The 21,420-nt window shown below is 41.8% G+C and overlaps 1 protein-coding gene and 1 long non-coding RNA gene across 2 annotated transcripts in view; one reads left to right on the plus strand and one right to left on the minus strand.

Annotated features, from left to right (window-relative positions):
• The window catches only part of MAN2A1 (mannosidase alpha class 2A member 1), a 159,109-nt gene extending 139,854 nt beyond the window's left edge, over positions 1 to 19,255 (minus strand). The window contains exon 1 of the mRNA XM_082455725.1: positions 18,600 to 19,255. Within this exon, the coding sequence (XP_082311851.1) occupies positions 18,600 to 18,734 (135 nt within the window). The 5' untranslated portion in view covers positions 18,735 to 19,255. The remainder of the gene's footprint in view (positions 1 to 18,599) is intronic.
• Positions 19,256 to 19,421: 166 nt separating this feature from the next.
• The window catches only part of LOC309657868, a 35,309-nt gene continuing 33,310 nt past the window's right edge, over positions 19,422 to 21,420 (plus strand). The window contains exon 1 of the long non-coding RNA XR_014261935.1: positions 19,422 to 20,286. This is a non-coding gene — a long non-coding RNA (uncharacterized lncRNA). The remainder of the gene's footprint in view (positions 20,287 to 21,420) is intronic.

The raw sequence follows: 21,420 nt of genomic DNA on the forward strand, positions 1-21,420 counted from the left end.
TAGGATGTAGTGCTTTCACTGCCGGGGCCCAGGTCTGATCTCTGGTTGGGGAACTAAGATTCCGCAAGCCATGTGACCCGGCCAAAAAATAAATAAATAAACTAGCAATTAAAAAAAAAAAAGATATTCTGTGCAAATGGAAACCAAAACTGAACAGAAGTAAATATAATTTTATCAGACAAAATAGACTTTAAGACAAAAATGGTAAAAAGAAACAAAAAGGTCATCATATACTGATAAAGCAATCAATTAGTCAACCAGACATAACACTCCTAAATATATATGTGCCCAACATTGGAGCACCTAAATATATTAAGCAATTATTAACAGACCTGAAGAAAAAATAGGCAATATAATAATAGTAGGGGACTTCAGTACCCCACATTCCACAATAGATCATCCAGACAGAAAATCAACAAGGAAACATTGGACTTGAGCCATACTTTGGAACGAAAGGACCTAATGGACCTATATAGAACATTTCAACCAATAATAGCAGAATACATATTCTTTTCAAGCACACATGGAACATTCTCCAGAACAGACGATACGATAGATCACAAAGCAAGTTTAGCAAATTTAAGAAGACTGAAAGCACATCAAGTATCTTTTCCCACCAGAATGGAATCTAACTAGAAATGAACTAACAGGAAGAATGCTGGAAAATTCACGAATATGTGGAAATTACATAACACACTCCTGAATAACTAATGGGTCAAAGAAGAAACCAAAAAGGAAATCAAAAAATACCTTTACACAAATGAAAAGGGAAACACAGCATACCAAAACCCAGTAAATGCTGCAAAAGCAGTTCTAAAAGGGAAGTTTATAGTGATAAATGCCTACATTAAGAAAAAAGAAAAGTCTCAAATAAACAACGTAACTTTACAACTCAAGGAGCTAGAGAAAGAAGAACGAACTAAGCCCAAAGTTAGCAGAGGAAGGAATTAACAAATATTAGAGCAGAAACAAATGGAAAGATATCCCTTGTTCATGAGTCAAAACAACAAATATTGTTAAAATGTTCATATTACCCAATGCCATCCCTATCAAAATTCAATGCAATCCCTATCAAAATTCCAATGGCATTTTTTCAGAAATGGAAAAAACAATCGTGTAATTTGTATAAAATGATGAAAGACCTCAAAAAGCCAAAGCAATACTGCAAAAGAAGAGTAAAGCTGGAGGCAACACACTTCCTGATTTTAAACTGTACTACAAAGCTATGGTAATCAAAACAGTATGGTACTGGCATAAAAACTGACACATAGGCCAATGGAACAGAATCAGGAGCTCAGAAATAAATCCTCACATATATGGTCAACTAATATTTGGCAAGGGAGCCAAAAATACTCAATGAGGAATGGATATTCTATACCATAAATGATGTTGAGAATACTGGAAAACCACAAGCAGAAGAATGGAATTAGACCCCAATCTTATACCACTGAAATGGATTCAAGACTTAAACATAAGAACTGAAACTGTAAAACCCCTAGAAGAAAACATAAGGAAAATGTTTGACATTGGTCTGGGCAACAATTTTTTGGATGTGACCCCAAAAGCACAAGAAACAAAAGCAAAAATTAGTACGTGAGACTACATCAAACTAAAAAGCTCTGCACAGCAAAAGAAATAATCAACAAAACAAAAAGGGAACCTATGGAATAAGAGAAAATATTTGCAAACATGTATCTAATAAGGTGTTAATACCCAATATATAAAGAATGCATACAACTCAATAGTTTAAAAAAAAAACTGATTAAAAATTGGGCAGAGGAATAGATATTTTTCCAAAGCTGATATACAGATGGCCAACAGGTACATGAAAAGGTACTCGACAGCACTAACCATCAGGGAAATGCAAATCAAAACCACAATGAGATATCACCTATCACCTCATAATGGATAAAATGGCTGTCATCAAAAAGACAAGAGGTAACAAGTGTTGGTGAGGGTATGGAGAAAATAGAACCCTTGTGCACTGCCGGTGGGAATGTAAACTGGTGCAGCCATCATGGAAAACAGTATGGAGGTTCCTCAAAAAATTAAAAATAGAACTACTATATGATCCAGCAATGCCACTTCTGGGTATGTATCAAAAGGAAATGAAAACAGGATCGCAAAGAAATGTTCACTGCAGCATTACTCACAACAGCCAAGATACCAAAACAATCTAAGTGTCCATCAACAGATGAATAAAGAAAATGTGGTACACGTGTACACACACACACACACCTTAGCCATAAAAAAAGAAGGAAATCCTCTATTTGTGATAATACAGATGGGCCTTGAGGACATTATGCTAAGTGAAATAAGTCAAAAAAATACATATACTATGTGGTATCATTTACATGTGGAATCTAAAAAATCATAGAAAGAGACTAGAATGGTATTAATAGTTACTCGGGGCTGGGAGGAGGGGAAAATGGGGAGATGTTAATCAAAGGGTACAAACTACCAGTTATAAGATGAATAAATTCTGGGGATCTAATGTATAGCACGATGATTACAGTTAACGATACTGTACATAAGTATGTGTTCCCACCACAAAAAAGAAATGGCAATTATGTGAGGTGATGGATTTGTCAACTAATATTATTAGAGTAATCATTTCATAATATATACATGTATCAAATAATCATTTGTATACCTTAAACTTATATAATGTTGTATGTCAATTATTTCTCAATAAAGCTGGAAAATAAGATAAAAAATAAAGCCTAGCCAAATTTGAATTATGGTTCCACTATTAATAGCTGTATAACCTTGGGCAAGTTACATAATTTCTCTGTGCCTCAGTTTCCTCATCTGTAAAATGGGGATCACTAACAATACCTAACTCATAGGATGGTTATGAGTGTTAAATTAGTTGGCATACACAAATCAGTTTAAATAGTGCCTGGTGTGGTAGGCAGAATAATGGCCTCCCAATGATGTCCATGTCCTAATCCCTGAAAACTGTGAATCTGTTACTTTACATGGCAAAAGGAACTTTGCTGATGTGATTAACTTAAGATTTTTGAGATGGGGAGACTGTCCTAGAATATTCAGGTAGTCCCAACATAATCACATGGGGCCTTATAATGGAAAAGAAGGTGACGGAAGAGTCACAGTCAGAGGAGATATGAAGACAGAAGAGCAGGTCAGAGTGATGCCAGGCTAGAAGGGGACCTTTGAGCCAGCAAATGCAGGCAGCCTCTAGAGGCTGGAAAAGGTGAGGAAATGGATTCTCCCTTAAAGTCTCCATAAGGAAATCAGCCCTGCCAACGTCTTGATTTTAGTCAAGTAAGACCCTTTTCAAACTTCTGACCTGCAGAACTGTAAGATAATACATTTTTCTTGTTTTAAGCCACTAGGTTTGTTGTGATTTATTAGGAAAGTAATACACCTGGCAGAGAGCTGTCCTATATAAAGCTCAGCAAGTATCCTTACACTCGAAGTCCCTGTCAGTGGAAGTCTGCCCAAATGCCCATCAGAAGAGGTGGAGAGCTGGGAGCCTAAGGAGCTGAGAGCCCATACAATGGAGCAAGGAAGGTGAGACCGTGTGACTTTATAAGCTGTTTCCCATGGGCATATTTTGATCTAACAAGCCTATATACTACCTTTGAATAAAGGAGGCAGGAAAAGACGTTAGGGTTAAAAATATTTTTCAGGGAAAGAAACATCCATCTCTTCCTCCTGGACAGTTTTGGGATCAATGAACAAAAAGTGTTTTAAAGCTATCCTGGTGCTGTAGTGAAGCAGTGGAGGAAGAGGTTACTGCAGTTTGCCAGGTAAACACCGAGGTAGCCAGGGCCGAGCCAAGGCAGCAGCGGTGGAGGAATGTGAAAGGATGTGACAGGACAGATGAACTGGGCGGGGTGGGGGGTGGGGGTCTGGGGGGCAGGAAAGCAAGAAAAATGGCCCCTTATTTTTGCTGAGACAACTGGGAGGATGATGGTTTTTGCTGGGGAACTGGGAGGATAGTGGGTGGCATTTTAAGAAAACAAGGAATGTTGGGGAAGGTACAGAGTGAGGGGCAAAGGTTCCATTCTGGAACTATTAGATAGCTCAATGGTGGTGTCACACTGACATGCAAGTCTGAAAGTCAGGAGAATATATAAACTTGAGTGGTCAGTATAAATATGAATTTAAGGCCGTGGGAATGAATGGGATTACCCAGAGAGAGAGTGCACAGATCTGCCTTTTATCATTGTAAAAGGCTCACCAGGCAATTCTCACACATATCCAGTTAAGAACCACTGCATTAAAGCTAAATATAGGAACAGTGATTTGGTAAAAGAGAGTCTGTATTTCCAGCAGAGGTGTCACCGTTATTGCCTTAGTTCCACGTCAGTCAGCTGCTATGCAACTATACAGAAAAATCCTGCTATTTAGTCAGATCTCAGGCACGTGACAGGAAAGCATTTTGGTTTGATAAAATGACAAGTCACCCAAGTGACCACTCCACCCCTTAAGATGTGCAGTGCTGAGGCCAGAAAGAGTGTGAACTAAGGCTGTGGCCACAGTTATGTATGTAACTCTACTACTCTATCAACAAGCCACAAACCACAGTTACAAATGACCTTTCAGTGATTTACCCAGACCTGGAGCTGATCATGCCTGAATCTCTTCCAAGGTACTGTCTTTGTGCTTCTACTTGCCCATTCAAAGAAATAAATGCCCTCACCGTGGGAGCACAGAGAATACTTAATTACATAATACCCTGCCAAAACACAAGAGCCAAGGCACTCTTTGCCCTGGAAATCATCATTCATAAATCTCACACCTGCCTAGGTGTGACGGTAACAAAGGCTACTTGGATGTAGGTATAGGAATAGAGTGCCAAGTGCCTGTGAAGGGAAGAGCTGGGACTCCAAGTTCACCATCCCTTGCTTCCTTCAGGGAACCCAAAAGACTTCTCCTGGCTGCATGTGGGTAACCACTCTGCAGCTGCTGGAATCACTACAGAGGATCCCAGCCCTGACCCAGAAAAACAACAGGCCACAGTGCTTCTCCCCATCTTTGTAATCTCATCCTCTCACCACCTTCAAAGTACAGTCAGGATTCCAGTTGCTGGCAGCTTTCTGTGAGCTCCAGGACGCAGCTCTCCTTCTACCCTATGGGTTTCCAGATGTTTACGGAAATTGGAACCCTATCATCCCCGTCCACAGCAGCCCAATGCAGCTGCACAGGAACCACCTCCTGTTGAGGCAACATTTTAGGCACCAAGCCACTGTATAAAGTGAAATTCTGCAAAACAGGTATCTTTTTAAAAATGATTAAGAGAACAAGGCCTTGCAGGCAGCACAAAATGTTTACGCTATAAAATATTTTCATACAGTGCAGTTTTATTACTTTCAAATATAGTTAATAACTGCAATTAAGTGGCACTAAGCAAATTAGGTGTTGACTAATAGAATTCTTTAATTCAGCACTTTGCAAACTCTTCCATGGAACATTACTTTTCTTTATAGTTTTGCAATTTTTTAAAAAATCATACTAATTTTTCTTCTAAAACATATTTTATATTTTAATGGAATTTCTATTCTTACACATAGTACTCTGAGATAATATGTCAACAATGTATCCCACCCAAGAACATGCATAAAAGTTCATGGGATACACTTTCAGACTGCAAGAATTCCCAAGGAACCAGGATCATACTGTCATGCATTCATCTGATCAAAGACTTCTGGTCTATGTTGTTAATCTATCTTATATTTTTTGACATACGCCTGTCTTTGTACACAAGGGTTATTATGCACAATCCATTTATATTACCTAACTCGTTCTCCATGAAGGAATGGCATATATTATACTTTAGGATCTGCTAATAAAAGTTTTATCGACATTCTAATTTTACACAAGTAATTTTGAGAAACACAATTTTAATGTAAAAAGAAATTAACTGTCAAAAATGGAAAAAACAAATCAACCTAAACAGTGTTAGCCTATTAAAATAAATGCAATTGGCATGTCTAAGATGGTTTTTCATACAGAAATAGTTCTGGGGAATCTCTGAAGGCAGGATTGTATTAAGTAGATAATCAGCCTACCTTCAGTCTTGTTTATACTATTCATTTTCTGAATAAGCCCCACTATTCCTTACAGACAAGAGACAGGTGTTTAGGCAAGCCCCACCTGAATTATTATAAATTCTGAATTTCCTTATTTTTCTTTACAAGCATCAAATATTCTGAAGTTTTACAAATCCTTTCCTAGTGACTCTGTAAAAATCGGTCTGATAGAGAACAGACTTGTGGTTGCTGAAGGGGAGGAGGGGGGAATGGGTTGGGAGTTTGGGATTAGCAGATGCAAACTATTATATACAGAATGGATAAACAACAAGGTCCTACTGTATAGCACAGGGAACTATATTCAACGTCCTGTGATAAGCCATAATGGAAAAGAATATGAAAAAGAATGTGTATATATATGTATAACTGAATCACTTTGCTGTACAGCAGAAATTAACACAACACTGTAAATCAACTATACTTCAATAAAATAAATTTAAAAAAATATCAGTCTGAACCAATTGATCTACAAGGGCAAGGAGGAGCATGATAAATACCACAGACACAACAAAAGCAATAGTAAGGCACAATGTAACATAAAAGAATGTAAAGTAGCAAACTTCTAAATATCATACTATGAGCTACCAGAGATGAGTTAAAGATATTAATTTCTTGGGTTCTTCAATTTTTTTTTCTTTTAAACAGTTATTGGTTAGATCTCCCCTTAAAGTCACAATAAGTACTGGGGTTGGCCAAAAAGTTCATCCGAGTTTTTCCGTAACATCTTATGGAAAAACCCAAACAAACTTTTTGGCCAGCCCAATAGCTTGCATCTTGAGTGTTGTCATTTGGCCCTACAAATTTTCACGAATTGGTCTGGGGACAAAAAGAGTTCTTCTTCAGTTCTGGGGTGAGGGACGTGGGGCTAGCCACCATTCAAGTGGGACAGGCTCTTCTTTGCTATAAACAACAGGCAGTTTGGGGGTACCCTCAGAAATCTGTTTGATCTTCAGAACAACCTTCAGCTATAAGGCCCCTGCTTAGAGTGCTGCCTTTTGGTCTTTAATAAATCTCTCTCTTCCTCCCTCTCCCTCCCCCACCCCTCAACATACACACGCGCGCACACGCGCGCACACACACCCCACATGCACACACACACACAGAGTAATCTATTTTTTGTTCTTGTAACCTAGAAAAAATAATTTAGTCCCATAATTTGGGCCAAAGGTGAGATGGGCCTTTTTTCATTTCCTACTGAAATGCTTCTTTGTAGTCCTTCCTCATGATAGCCTTATCTTTTCTGAGGTATGCTGATCAATGAGCTGGTTTCTGACAATTTGAATACAAGCTGCTGCATTTTATTAACATCTGCTATACAGTAATCTTAATCTAAGAAGCATAGCTTTTGGCTATAAGAAATATTACTTGGCTCTCTGCTCTCTTCTCACAAAGCAAAGTCCCAACTGAGCTCATTCATTCTCGACTGTGCTGATGATACCAGATCAGCATCTCCCTTCCCCGATCTCTCACTCTGGCACTCCAGCCCACTTGGCTATTTCCACTCACATCCACCTCATCATAAACGAAACTGAACTTGGCTTCCCAAACTAGCTTATCCTTCCAACTATCCCCTTCTGCAAGCAGTACAAGCAGTCTCCAAATGCCCCAAAGGAAAAAGGTGGGAGAACCTTTTTTACTCAAGCCACCCATCATTACCCTTTATCAAATCCGTCAGAAAGCCCAATGCTTCTTCTTACAAAATGTCTCCACATTTTTCCCTCTTCCTCTTGACTCCAGCCAATTCAATACTGGTACAGGGATTTACTGCCTTATGTCTGTATTACCTCAAACAGATTCTCAGCTGCCTTCCTGCTTCTGAGTCTTCCTACACACCTGCTACCGGAATAATTTAGATTTAATATTCTCTTAGCTCCCTTCCAGGTCTAAAATTTTCTATGAAATTAATTCTCCAACATTGGTTTTCTCAAGCAGCTTCTTGACATACTCAATAACTTCGAATGGTTCACCATCATCCAACTCATAACTCCTCGCACTGGCTCTCAGGAAAATTCACAATCTGATCCCAAACTACCTGCTGTGTTTTCCCAATTACTCTTTACAAACTCCAAATATTATAAATCAAACCAGCCTCCTTACCTCTTCTCACGGTGCCAGGCTCCAAGCCTTCGGAAGCATTGTACTTCACACTAGGAATGTCCTTTCTCCTTTCAAAGTCCTACCCAATCAGAAAAGCCTAGCTTCTGTCCCATGTCCTTTGGTCAGTTGGAGCTAGGCCATTACACGAACTTAGTTCTGAATTCTCTTTAAGGCCTTTGCCCTTATATTAAGAATATAAATTAAGATCATGGATTCTTGTTTTATTCTTAGTTCCTTTATACCCAGAACCTACAAGCGTGCCTTGTACATATAGATACTATATAAACCTCCGTTCATTGGTAATAGTGAGCATTTATTGAGCATCTGCTACATGCCAGGCACTGTTCTAACTTTTTAAAATTAACTCTTCTAAAGAATAACTAAATAACACTCAACTGTCTCTAATTGTTTCAGAAATGGCAGTTGTGTCTCCTCAAATAACTAAGAAGCTCTATCAAAAAGCAAATAATATACCTGGCATGTCTATCACAATTTCCATAGTACCTAACGCATAGTGAGTCATCAAATAGATGCTGGCTGTAGTACAACAGAAAGATCACTGAATTACAGGACAGCAAGCATGTCCCAGGTATGCTATGACTAGTTATGGGACCTAAGCCAAAAAACAAAAACAAAACTGCTGAGGTCCAGTTTACATGTCTGTGTCCTTATCTGAAAAATCAAAGACTAAATTACCTAACCTTGGAAGGGCCCTCCAAAGATTCTATGACTCTTTCCTATTATGACTTTTCTGGGGTACTGATGACTGTTAAGAGAATGACTACCTCACTGGATTCTAAAAACACAAATTCAGGACTTCTTTTATGTAGAAAATAATTCTGAGAATGATTCAGACTGTCAGGCTTCCATCCTCTAATGCTCCACAGGTAAAAATGTTGCCACAAAGGCCAGGACCAATAAATTCCACATTCCTCCACACCTGCAGTAGGGAAAAGAGGGTAAATGCTGCAAAGTACACCTTCAGGCCCAACGTACAGCTTCACCCTGAAGAGGAAGAGCTTCCCATTACAAAACTAAACACCATCAGACCTGGAAGAAACATGTATTTAGAAGAAAAAAATCACTGGCAAGTTTCCCGGCTCTCCAGACTCCTGATTCAGGACCATAATGTTCACTGGTAGGATCAGGTCCCATTCGGGGCCTGCTCTGCCTTTGCAAAAAGCATTTGATTTCGCTGGACTTCTGAAGGCAACTACCTGCAAAGGAAGCCAGCGCGGAAATCCATTTACATGTGAAAAATGCACACATGCATATATTTAAAAAAAAAAAAAAAAAAAAACCACTTAAAAGTTGCACCACTCAATGAGACGCATTACACTCATTTTGTTCAGAGGAAGTGTACTACATTTTAATGGTGACAGTAAAGTCTTTGAGGACACAAATGGGATGGTGGCCTGTGCCACAGGAATGATGAAAGTCACACATAATCATTAAGAAGCATGAAGAAGGATCAAAATTAGCAGGAATTAATTACTCTTGGATAACCAGAGTAGCACAGTGCCCCTGCAGACGCCCTGGTAGTCAGTTCTTTGCCTTCAAGCTGAGCAGTCGTCGGGGTCCCAGAGATGACTGCCAAGTTCCGGCCCTAGATCTATGGTTTTTGCAGAAGATACCTTTTGCAGAAGGACCTGGGCTCTCCTTCTACAGTACTAACCAATCCAAGCAGTCAGATTAGGCTCAGAATTCAGCCCGTCTGTGAATTACAGCAAATCCAAGACACAATAAAGTCCTGGTTTGCAATCTCAAGACTATGGATCAATTTTGCTTAGTTCATGCCCTAGAACCCTCTGTCCCAGATCGGTCCCAGAGTGAGAAATCTTCAGGTGATAGAAGGGAAACAAATTAAACATGTCAAGCATGCCCATGCTCTAGCACAGAAGTTCCCCAAGGACGCTTGGAAATCTATGAAACACACAGACAACACAAGTTTTAAACCACACTCTCAAAACACAAACTAAGTTTGAGTAATGCTTACCTAATAACCAGTTTATGAGAATTTTGTTTGTTTTTACTTAACCCACCTCTGCTTCAACAGATCTAACCACACTATTTGCCTCCAATGTTAATAACAGAGAAATACGGTTTAAACCAAGGGTTGGCAAACTTTTTCTGCAAAGGGTCAAACAGTAAATATCTTTGGCTTTGTAGGCTACGCTTTCTGTCGCAACCTCTCAACTCTGCCCTTGTAACACAAAAGCAGCCAGAGATGATTCGATTCACAGAGGAGTGAGTGTGACCATATTTAACCATGACATATTTAACCATTTTAAAATGTAAGAATCATTCTTAGCTTGTGGCCCTACATAAACAGGTGTCAGGCCAGATTGGGCCCACAGTTAGCTGACTTCAGCAAAGTTCAAGACCAGAGGTCTTCGGACAAAAAGGAAGGAAGGAGAATATTTGCCCAGAACTTCATTCTTTTCCTACCCCTACCTCCACCCCCTTTCTTTAAAAAGGCTGTTTAGAACAAAATGAAATGAACAGGAAGGAAGTCTCCATCCACTTTATTTTCCAGTTTCTTTCCCTGCTTTTTCTAATCTCAAAAAGGAATACAAAATGCAGTAACCAGAATCATCAGAATTAGCAGAAATAAAACAAGTAATACACTGAAGAAAGTAAATACCTTGCCTGAGAAAGCTTTAGACAACTCAAATTATTTTTGCATATGCCTTCCATACTACCTTATTACTAATCAATATATCTTATTTTCCTGTGCTAAAAGGCAAGGGGAATAAATCTAGACTACTGCTAAACTCTAACTAAGCTTGCGGAAAGTAAAACATGGTCTATTTACTATCACTTGACCAAATGTTTTTCTCAGAATAATAAGCATGTCCAATTTTTTTTTTAATTAAGTTTCATTATAATAATCTTCCATTTTTAACTTGCATATGAACATAATCTACCCCTGTATTTTCTATAACATACTGCAATGCAGAATCCTAAAAATATAAGTGAATTTTGGGCATCTAGTGAAAGGATTCATTTCAGTCATCAAAAAAATGCTAGTTATCCTTGAGTATTAGAATTAAGCCTTTTGACTTAAATACAAGACATGACACCATAAAACTCCTAGAAGAGAACATAGGCAAAACATTCTCTGACATAAATCGTACCAGTGTTTTCTTAGGTCAGTCTCCCAAAGCAATAGAAATAAAAGCAAAAATAAACAAATGGGACCTAATCAAACTTATAAATTTTTGCACAGCAAAGGAAACCATAAACAAAACAAAAAAACAACCTATGGACTGAGCGAAATTATTTGCAAACAACGTGACTGACAAGGGCTTAGTTTCCAAAATACAAAAACAGCTCAAACAACTCAAAAAACAAACAACCCAGTCAAAAAATGGGCAGAAGACATAAACAGACATTCCTCCAAAGAAGACATACAGATGGTCAATAGGCACATGAAAAGATGCTCAACATCTCTAATTATTAGAGAAATGCAAATCAAAACTACAATGAGATACCACCTCACACCAGTCAAAATGGCCATCATTAAAAAGTCTACAAATAACAAATGCTGGAGAGGGTATGGAGAAAAGGGAACCCTCCTCCTACGCTGTTAGTGAGAATGAAAATTGGTGCAGCCACTATGGAGAACAGTATGGATGTTCCTCAAAAAACTAAAAATAGAGTTGCCATATGATCCTGCAATCCCACTCCTGGGCATTTATCCAGACAAAACTATAATATAATTCAAAAAGATACACGCACCCCTATGCTCACAGCAGCACTATTTACAATAGCCAAGACAGGGAAACAAACTAAATGTCCATTTAAAGATGAATGGATAAAGAGAATATGGCATACACACACACACACACACACACACGCACACACACACACTAGACTATTACCCAGAAATAAAAAAAGAATGAAATAATGCCATTTGCAGCTACATGGATAGACCTAGAGATTATCCTACTAAATAAGGTGAGTCACAAAGAGAAAAACAAATACCATATGATATCCTTATATGTGGAATCTAAAATATGACACAATTGAACTTATCTACAAAACAGAAACAGACTCACAAACATGGAGAACAGACTTGTGGTTGCCAAGGGGGAGGTGGGAAGGGTTGGACTGGGAGTTTGGGACTAGCAGATGCAAACTATTATATATAGAATGGATAAACAACAAGGTCCTATTATATAGCACAGGGAACTATATTCAATATCCCATAATAAGCCATAATGGAAAAGCATATGTAAAACAAGATATATATATATATATACACACACACACACACACACACACACACACACATATATATAACTGAATCACTCTGCTGTACACCAGAAACTAACACAACATTGTAACTCTACTACACTTCAATTCAAAAAAAAAAAAAAGAATTAAGCCTTTTGATCACTCCTTCCTAAAATGCAAAGTGCTAACAAAGTGCTATGGGTATAAAGAATAGGCCTTTGGCTAGACTGCAGCCAAAGTGGTTTTCAACAGGGTTGATTTTTTTTCCCCCGGGGGACATTTAGCAATGTGCGGAGACACTTTTGCTTGCTACAAGTTGGGGAAAGGTGTTTCCGGCATATACTGGGTAGAGACCGGGGGTGCTGCTAAACATCCTATGATGCACAGGACAGCCCCCCACATCAAAGAATCCAGCCCCAAATGTCAGTAGCAAAGAGGTTGTGAGGCAGCCAAAGGTAGAGATGTACATGTTTAAACTAGCATTCTTCAAGGTTGATCTTTTCTTTAGATATAACGTGTTAAATTTACAAATTTACATGAAATATTTACTAGATACCTACTATGCACTGGTCTGCATAGAAGTACTGCAATACAAATAGCATTACCTTAAATACACTGTCTCACAGAAAAGCTACATTGTAACCTCAAGAGACTGAGTGTACTCAAATCAAATCATTTACTTCCTCCCTATCACAAGGCAAATTTAGCAATACTCAAGCACTAGGTCTCAACTCCATTTCAGAACAATCGACCCTCAAACTTGTTTGAACCTAAACACAGTTTCAACCTTAAAATTAGCAGCTTTGGTGTAACACCTATAACTGAAACAGAAACCCGTGTTAGCTAAAATGGTCTACACTTCCTCTCCTGATCAATTTACTAATCACAACTGTGAAAAGAAGCAAAATTTGCTCTTTCGAGTTCCTCCTCCTCTCTTCCACATGTACTATAAAAGCCGATGCTACCAGGAACATGACCACCAGGACGGAAGGGGCCAAAAACGCAATGAGGCCTTTGTAATCCAGCAACCAGAGATTACACCCCAGCTGTTGAATATCCTCCCATTTTCTTACAGATCTCCATGGAAGTGAGGGAACAACAAGGGAAAACTAAGACTGCTGGACTCAGAAAACTAAGAGTAAAAGCAGGGAATCAGAGGCAGCTACTAAACTACTCTTTCTAGGACAATCTCAACACTTAGTCCAGTCTGTCAAAAAAGGCCAAAGTTTTAACAGCTATCACCAAAAGCAACAGCTGACTCAAAATAAAAAACAACACATAAAAGTGGTAATTTTAGTCAATGTTTTGCCCACAGACCAGATATCCTTTAATGCTAATTAATGAGTCACAGAGAAAAATCCCCTTCAGATAAACAGGATTGCAACATCTCCCAAGCAAAAGTATTTGTTTAGGTCCGGACAGCAGTGCTGATCTGGGAATAACACATTCAATTCAATTAAAAAAATAATAAACGTAAGCCTTCAGACCAGATGCAGTCATGACTGTCTGTCCTAGTTGGTGTATTGGAAGACTCTTGAGTCTTAGTGAAACATGCTGGCAGGAGGAGTCCTGCAGGACTGCTGGACTCTACTCGGGAGAGGGTGGAGGAAACCAGCCCTTTTCAGGGGCTTTCATGTTCTTGCACTCATTTCTCCTAAATCCCTGGTTGTCACCACGGTCAAGGTCAAAGTTCCATCACTTCCCAGAAGTCACAGCTCTCAAACAGTGTACCCCAAGGAATGAAACAAACTCCCTTCTACACACCTGCACAAACCCCAACAAGTGCTATTGTTTATAAATAGAGTGCACTGGAGTGTGGAGAAGCAGGAAAAATCGTATTTTTCTGTTTATTATTCTTAAGATTCACAGATTTCTAAAAGCAAGAAAAAACAACTGGGGGACTGAGGTCAACTTTAATTAAACATATACTGTGTTGAACTCTTAAGAAAGTACTAGAAATGTAAAGTGTTTAAGCATGTTTTTATATGTGTATTATATTTTCACAGTAAAAGTGAAAAAAAAAAAAAAGACATAAAAGTCCCCACCTACCAACGTCTTTCAATCAAATACTTAAAGACATTCACACTTTCTCACTTGATAAATGTTTTCTGGGCACCAAGATAAAATCTGAACTTCACTTTCACATTCTCCATCAGTCGCGATCTCTGAACTTTCAAGGGTTAATATGAATCGCTATGATCATATGCTATACTAGTTATGTAAAGATCGATCATTTGTTATACAAAACCTGAGCCATTAATTCTCCAGATCCAAACATAAGACATTAATAAGCCATCCTCTTATACACAATGTAGATAGTAAGAAACTTGTGAAATCTCTTGTAGGAAGTGATGAAGAATTTCAGGAAGACCTTAACAATGTTTCTCCTTTCCATCTGCTTGAATTCTTACATTACCTCAAAGCATCTTCAGGACATTAGGCCCTGGCCAGCCTCTCATTCACAGTGGAATTTTTATTAATTTTTCTAGCTGAGATTTATTAACCCTAAAATACATACAAGCTAAAACAGACAAAGCCACCTGTTGCCTCAAGGCCTCAAAGGAATTCCTCCCAGAAGCACAGGGGAAAGCCTTCCAAGGACTATCTCAGAGGCAGGCAGCCACTCCAGGGTGGGAGAAGCTGGAGCACCCAGAGTTGGGCCCACTTCCACCCCAGAGTCTGGCCAAGTGGTGGAAAACACAGACTTGGGGGAGGAGGCAAAAAGAAAGAAAGCCAGAATAACAGCAAATAGACTGCTCTCAACTGAAGACGGTTTTAAAACATATCTTGTTTACATGATGGACCATGTAAGGTTCCATGTTAACCGGAAGAAACTAAAATGGACAATTCAGAGGAAATCAATCCCTTTCTAGAGAAATCATTCTACTAGACACCAAAAAGATTTATAGTGACTGACTAGCTTGGCTCTATTAAAACTAAGGAATTCAATACCCAAACTCATCAAAGAAATATAATTTAGTGCAACCTAGCTTTGCTATGCTTGGTGTTCTCGTCAGATTAAGATTTACATAGGAGTTAGGAGTAGTGAAAAAATAAAAATCAACTCAAATGCTGGGATGCTATGCTGCATAATGGTTTTCATTATAATGTTTAGCTCTCAAGCGAGCTAGAAGACATTCTGGGAGAGAGAGAAATCTCAAGCATTAAACGTTTCATAAAAAGGAGCACATTCGGTGGTCTGGAACTGAACCTGCAATATCTCTGAGGTATGCCTGTACCCTATGACCCAGCAATTGTACTCCTGGGCATTCTTCAGAGAAATGAGGGCTTACGTTCACACAAAAATTGTACGTGAATGTTTATAATGTTCATAGCAGTTTTATTTGAAATAAACTGCCCCAAGCTGGAAACTACCCAGATGTCCTTCAATGGGTGAACGGTTAAACAAACTGTGCTCTATCTATGGACTACTACTCAGCAATAATAAGGAACAAAAGAAAACTGAAAAGATAACAACATCAGCAAAAAATGATAAGGAGCAAACATGTAACAACCTGGATGCCTCTGCAGAGATTTAGACTGAGTGAAGAAAGCCAGTCCCCAAAGGCTGCACACTACATGATTTCACTTGTCGTTCTTGAAATGACAAAATTATAGAAATTGAGAACAGGTGAGTAATTGCCAGGGGCTAGAAGGGAACAGGGACAGGAGGAAAATGGTTGTGGCTATAAAAGGGGTCCTTGTGGTGATGGAAATATTCTGTATATTCTGTATATTGACTGTATCAAGATATAAATATCCAGCGTGTGATACTGTTTTACAGTTTTGCAAGATGGTACCACTGGGGGAAACTGGTAAAGGATACATGTGATCTCTGTATTATTACTTATACGTGCATGTGAATCTACAATTATCTCAAAATCAAACTTTTTTTTAAAAAAGGCATAAAAAAAAAGCACATTCATTAGGGCTTCATAATAAAAACTCCTTTAAAAAAAAAAAGTCATAAGCTAAGGAGCTGCAGAGCAGAATGCTCTATTTTCCACAAGCAAGTTGGGGGACTAAACAGGCAAAGGATTGCCAAGGGGCAGTACAGCATAGTAGCTGAGAGCTTAGACTCCAAAGGGTGCCTGTTGAAATCTCAGCTTTTAGCTGTGTGACTTTGGGCAAGTTACTCCCTCTGTGCCTAAGTTTCTTCAGCTACTGGGTGGTGATTGTGTGAATGCAGTTTATCATGTCAGACTAAGACACACAGGCTGATATCAGACATACAAGAGTTAGGCTTATACAGCATTTATCCAGTCCACCTGCGTGGGGATTCAGCGGCTCTCCAAAACTGAATCAGCAAAGGTGCCTTTTGCACCGAAAAGCCAGGACTGAAAATCTGAGAAAGGCAAACTTAAGTATAAAAAGTTCCACCTTCCAAACCCTCTCCCCTTGCACACAAAACAGAATACACGCAGGGCCTTCTCTTCCAGCAGCCACTGTCACTTTCCATTAAATGCTTTACGTTGTAAGCAGAACTTCAGCCCCTTGACAAGGACTAGGGCTGGATATTAAAATATTGGAATTAACTTCGTCTAAGACGTCCCAGTAACCAAATGACTCACTCACTTCTTTAGAAACAGTAAAATGTCAAGGTTGCCAGAGAACCCCAGCCCCAGATGTGTGCATAAATCGTTGCGAAGTGTTCATCAAGTCAAAGCCAAAGGACATTACTCAAGATAACACTTTAAGTAAAATCTATCAGTTTTTATGGTTTTTCCTGTAATGGAGAAAATTCAAAAAAATAGGATTACTGGGGGAAAAATCATGGTAAGTTAAGCCCCAAAATTGTACAACATATTTTAAAAAGGCTTAGAACTCCTCCTTTTGCTCTGGCTTCAGAGGATTTACCCTTCCTCCCCCCCCCCCCGCCCCTTTTTTTAACTGTTTTATCCAATCTCATCAACAAGCACTGGACAAACTCTAAACTATCCCATAGTGTTTATCTCACTATATTTTCTCTCTAACACTACCTAAAAGCAAAAGCTTTTAAATTTTTTGATACATCTGTTTACAACCAGATTTTTAATACCTCTCGTCTGCAAGGCATTTTGAATGCTCTGTACTGATGACACCATTCACAAAGGGGTCTTTTTTTCACTTTCATAATAATTCAGGTAAAATTAGTAGTCTAATTTCATTAAACTCAAGCCTTTTGTCCTAGCGTTTCACAAGAACAAAAGGCAAGAATATTCTTTGGTCATTTACACTGTCACACAAAAGAAAAACAAACAAACAAAAAAACACCAACTTGTTCACGTCCTACATTTCTCTACCCTTGAGTGAAGTAGTTGATAAATCAGCTTGTCAGGGTTTTGAGTTCTTCGGTTCATTCATTACAGGGGATACTACCCAATACCCAGTTTTACTAAAATTTCTGGATCGTACAGGTCATTGGCAAATCACTTGAAACAAATCGCACACGCGGTATATCCTCCCAAATAAAACCGATTGTCTCCGTTTGCTCATTTTTAGTAACTTGAGATAAAAGACTTAAGACGGGTCGTTTTCCCAACTCGTTTGACAATTTGACCGCTGGCTCGGGACTGAGCGCCCCATAGCTACAGGCTGGAGTATAACAAGCGCTTCCCCACCAGGCTCCCTCATCTGCTCCAAACAAACCCCATGTAATAGCTGAAGAATGACGACACTAAAATCAACCCTACAGATTCATATCTTAGAGGTCTGCAACATGGAATAAACTTTTTTTCCTCAAGCGACAGTGCAGTTAAAATAAATAAATAAATGAAACACCCAGATGGGGTTTGTTTGATTCATTTCCGCGACTGGGTGCGCGCAGGGTGTCTGTGCAGCTTAACCCTGTGTGGGCCTAGGGGCTCACCAACAGCTGTCAGGGGGCGCTGCGCCAACGAGGGAGCGCCTCACGCCGCGCCGGTTCACTGGCCAGCAGGTGACCACCCCAACAGGCCCGCGTGCGAGTGCGGGAACACGGCGACTTCCCCTGAGCGTGATCCGGCCACCGCACACCGCCTGGTACTTTGTTAACTCCGCGCGCCCGGGATGAGGTGGCTGCGGAGCCCAGGCTGGAGGAGGATCCAAGCCTCCTCCAGTTTGGCCTCGCCCTGGCGGAGCGCGGAGCCTCGGCGGGAGGGAGAGGTCACGGAGCAGCGGGTAACTACGGGCCCCCACCCCTACCCTCTCGGAGCCCCGTGTCCCCACTTCCTCGGTCCTTACCTGGGGAAAGGAGCCCTCGCGGCGCGGGCTCTTGGGGTAGTCTAAGTGACCCCGGTCCAGCATCAGGTAGAGCGAAAAGATCACCACACAAAAGATAGCGCTGCCAAACACGGTAAACTGGCGGCTTAACTTCATTTTTCCTCGATAGACTCGGGGACAGGGCACTGTCCTCACCCGGAGGAGGAGGCGGACTGTGGACTCCTGGAAGCGGCCGCCGGAGGCTCCCTGCTCCCGGGCTTGGGCTCTCCGCGCTCTCTGCTGCGGATGCAGGTCCGGGCGGCGCTCCGCACCTTATCTCCGGCGCCACCACGCGCCCTTGGCCTTCGCCCTGGCCCACCGCCCTCCGTGGGGCCGGGCGTCCCTCCTGAGGCGGGACTCGCCTGCAGCCCGGAAGGGGCCCGCTCAAACTAGATCTCGAGTTCAGCGCCGGCACCCGGCAGGGCGCGCGGGGCAGGCGGAGGAAAGGTCGCTGTCTGGACTTCCTGCCACCGTCGCCCCGACCAAGTCGGCATGAAAAGTTTTCTCGACCAGGGCAGGCGTGTCCTCTTCACCCAGGAGGTGCGGGCTCGGCGGTTCTAGGGTCGGCGGCGCGGAACTGGGTCCGAGGAGCCGTGGGGAAAGAAATGAGTGGGAGGAGCCGGGCCCCACAACTTAGCGCCGGGACAGCAGGGCCCGCCCCCGTGGCACCGCCCCCGCCTCCCCCGACTGAGCCCCTTCCTGCTGCCGCCGCCGCCGCTGAGGCCGGGCCGGGATGCACCCCGGGCGCGGGGACGCACGGGTCCGGCAGGAGTTTCCTCCGAGCGCGCGTCCGCCCGCCGGCGCCTCCCGCCCCCCACCGCCCTTTTCGCTCAGCTCTCGGACCCGGGCTGCGCTGGGAGGGCGCAGGGGGCGGGCGGCGGCGGCGCGCGGAGGAGGAAAAGGAGAGCAAGGAGAAGACCTTCCCCGGAGAAAAGCCCGCTCCAGCTGCAGCCGCGAGTCCCCTCCCTCCCTCCCGCCCCGCAAATGCGGAGATGGCGGCGGCAGCTGCGAAAGTAAACGCCGGTTCTCCAGCGCCACTCAGCGCTCCTGCACCGCCCGCCACGAGCAGGAGGAGACGGCGGCGGTGCAGTGGCCGCTGGGTCAATAGGCGCCGGCAGCCCCGGAGCTGAGCAGGCGGCGGGCCCCGCCTCCTCCCGACGCGCCGGGATGAGGGGGCGGGCTCCCCGGCGCCCAATCACAACGCGCCGCTTGCAGGGCCCGCCCCGCGTCGGCCTCCCGGAGCCCCCCGCGGTGGGAAGACCTCAGACTGCTTTTGTGACCTGGGAGGCAGTATTGCTCAAGTTGAGGCCCGGAGAGACCCTGGGGCGCCAGCAGCCCAGTTCTGCTGCGCTTTCTCCCCACTTGCTTTTCACTGCCCAGGTTTTCTGTCCTTGAGGTCCCAGGCCTGGGGTGCCTTGGACAGAAACTCGGTGAGGAGAAGGGGGCTGCGAATTCTGTTCAGACTCATCTTTTCCTCCGCGGCTTTTGGTGACGTCTGGGGAAACCTGAGGGAAAGGAGCCTGCCGAAGGACCCTCCAGACAGGTGTAGACATCTGGCTACAAAAATCTGTGAGGAGAGCCTGCTTGTGCCGGTTATTGATTTATTGCCTCTCAACTCCAAATTCACCCTTTTTGACTGCACTGTGAAAATGGATCTGGGCCTTTTAAAGTAAGTTTTCCTTTGCCAGCAGAGGCTAAAGCTTTGTCCGTAGAGGATGCTGAAGAGACATTACAGGAAGGAAAGTATTTTGCTACCTGGTTTTGGTGCATTGGTAGGCAGGCTCTTGCAGCATACCTGGCTTTCTCCAGGGCCGAGCTCTTATGCTGCTCAGGGGCCAGCTCTTATGCTGCTCAGGGGCCACGTCCCCAACTCTAGTGATTTTGTAGTAGGGGGGCTAAAGATAGACACTACTTCGTGAATAGCTTTCTGGGCACCCTGGAGGCAAGATCTGTAGCCAGTTCCAGAGAGCCGATTTTTCACAAGGTGTGGCACCACAGTGATTTCTCTGCCATTCAGTGAGCCAGGCTGTGCCCTCTCCAGTAATTTTTGGATCTTAGCCCTGGGAAGGGCTAGGGGAGCTCTTCTTTGAGAACTCTTTCTCCTAGTCCAAGGGTTAGTTATAAGGTTAGCTCCTTAAAGCTCCTCTTTCTATATTCTCTAGGGTTCTCCTCTTACTAGTGAATCTCTCGTTACTCCAAAACCCTGTTATAGTTAATAATTCTTTTAATTAAACTTTATCTGTAGTCCCAAGAGATAGACCTGCAAAGATAGGATTAGGAGTTTGGTTTGATTGGGCCTTTGGGCTTGAGCTCAGTGCTGAGTTCCTTGCCAAAGTGAATTAAGACGCTAATAATTCATAGTACACGGGGCATCCCAATTAACCAGTCACCTGTGGCTGATTGTGGTGAACTACCAAGTTCCTTGGAGCCCCAAGTGGCAGCTACGCTGTACTGTTACGGCTGTAAGGTAACTATAAGGACTATGGTGTGAGATGTATTCTTTTGAGTTCCTTTGAATGCTTTTTTTTTTTTTTAAGTTTTTACAGTTTTATTGAGAAATAATTGACATACACCACTGAATAAGTTTGAGGTATACAGCATGATGGTTTGCTTTACATATATTATAAAATGATTACCACAATAAGTTTAGTTCTCATCCATCATCTAGATACAATAAAAAGAAAAAAAGTTTTTTCTTACAATGAGCACTTTTAGGACCTGCTCTCTTAACAATTTTCCTATATATTATACAGCAGTATAAACTATCATCATCATGTTGTACATCACATCCCTAGTACTTTTT

Source organism: Balaenoptera physalus (genome assembly GCF_965194825.1).
Source record: "Balaenoptera physalus genome assembly, chromosome: 3".
NCBI classification, from domain to species: domain Eukaryota; kingdom Metazoa; phylum Chordata; class Mammalia; order Artiodactyla; family Balaenopteridae; genus Balaenoptera; species Balaenoptera physalus.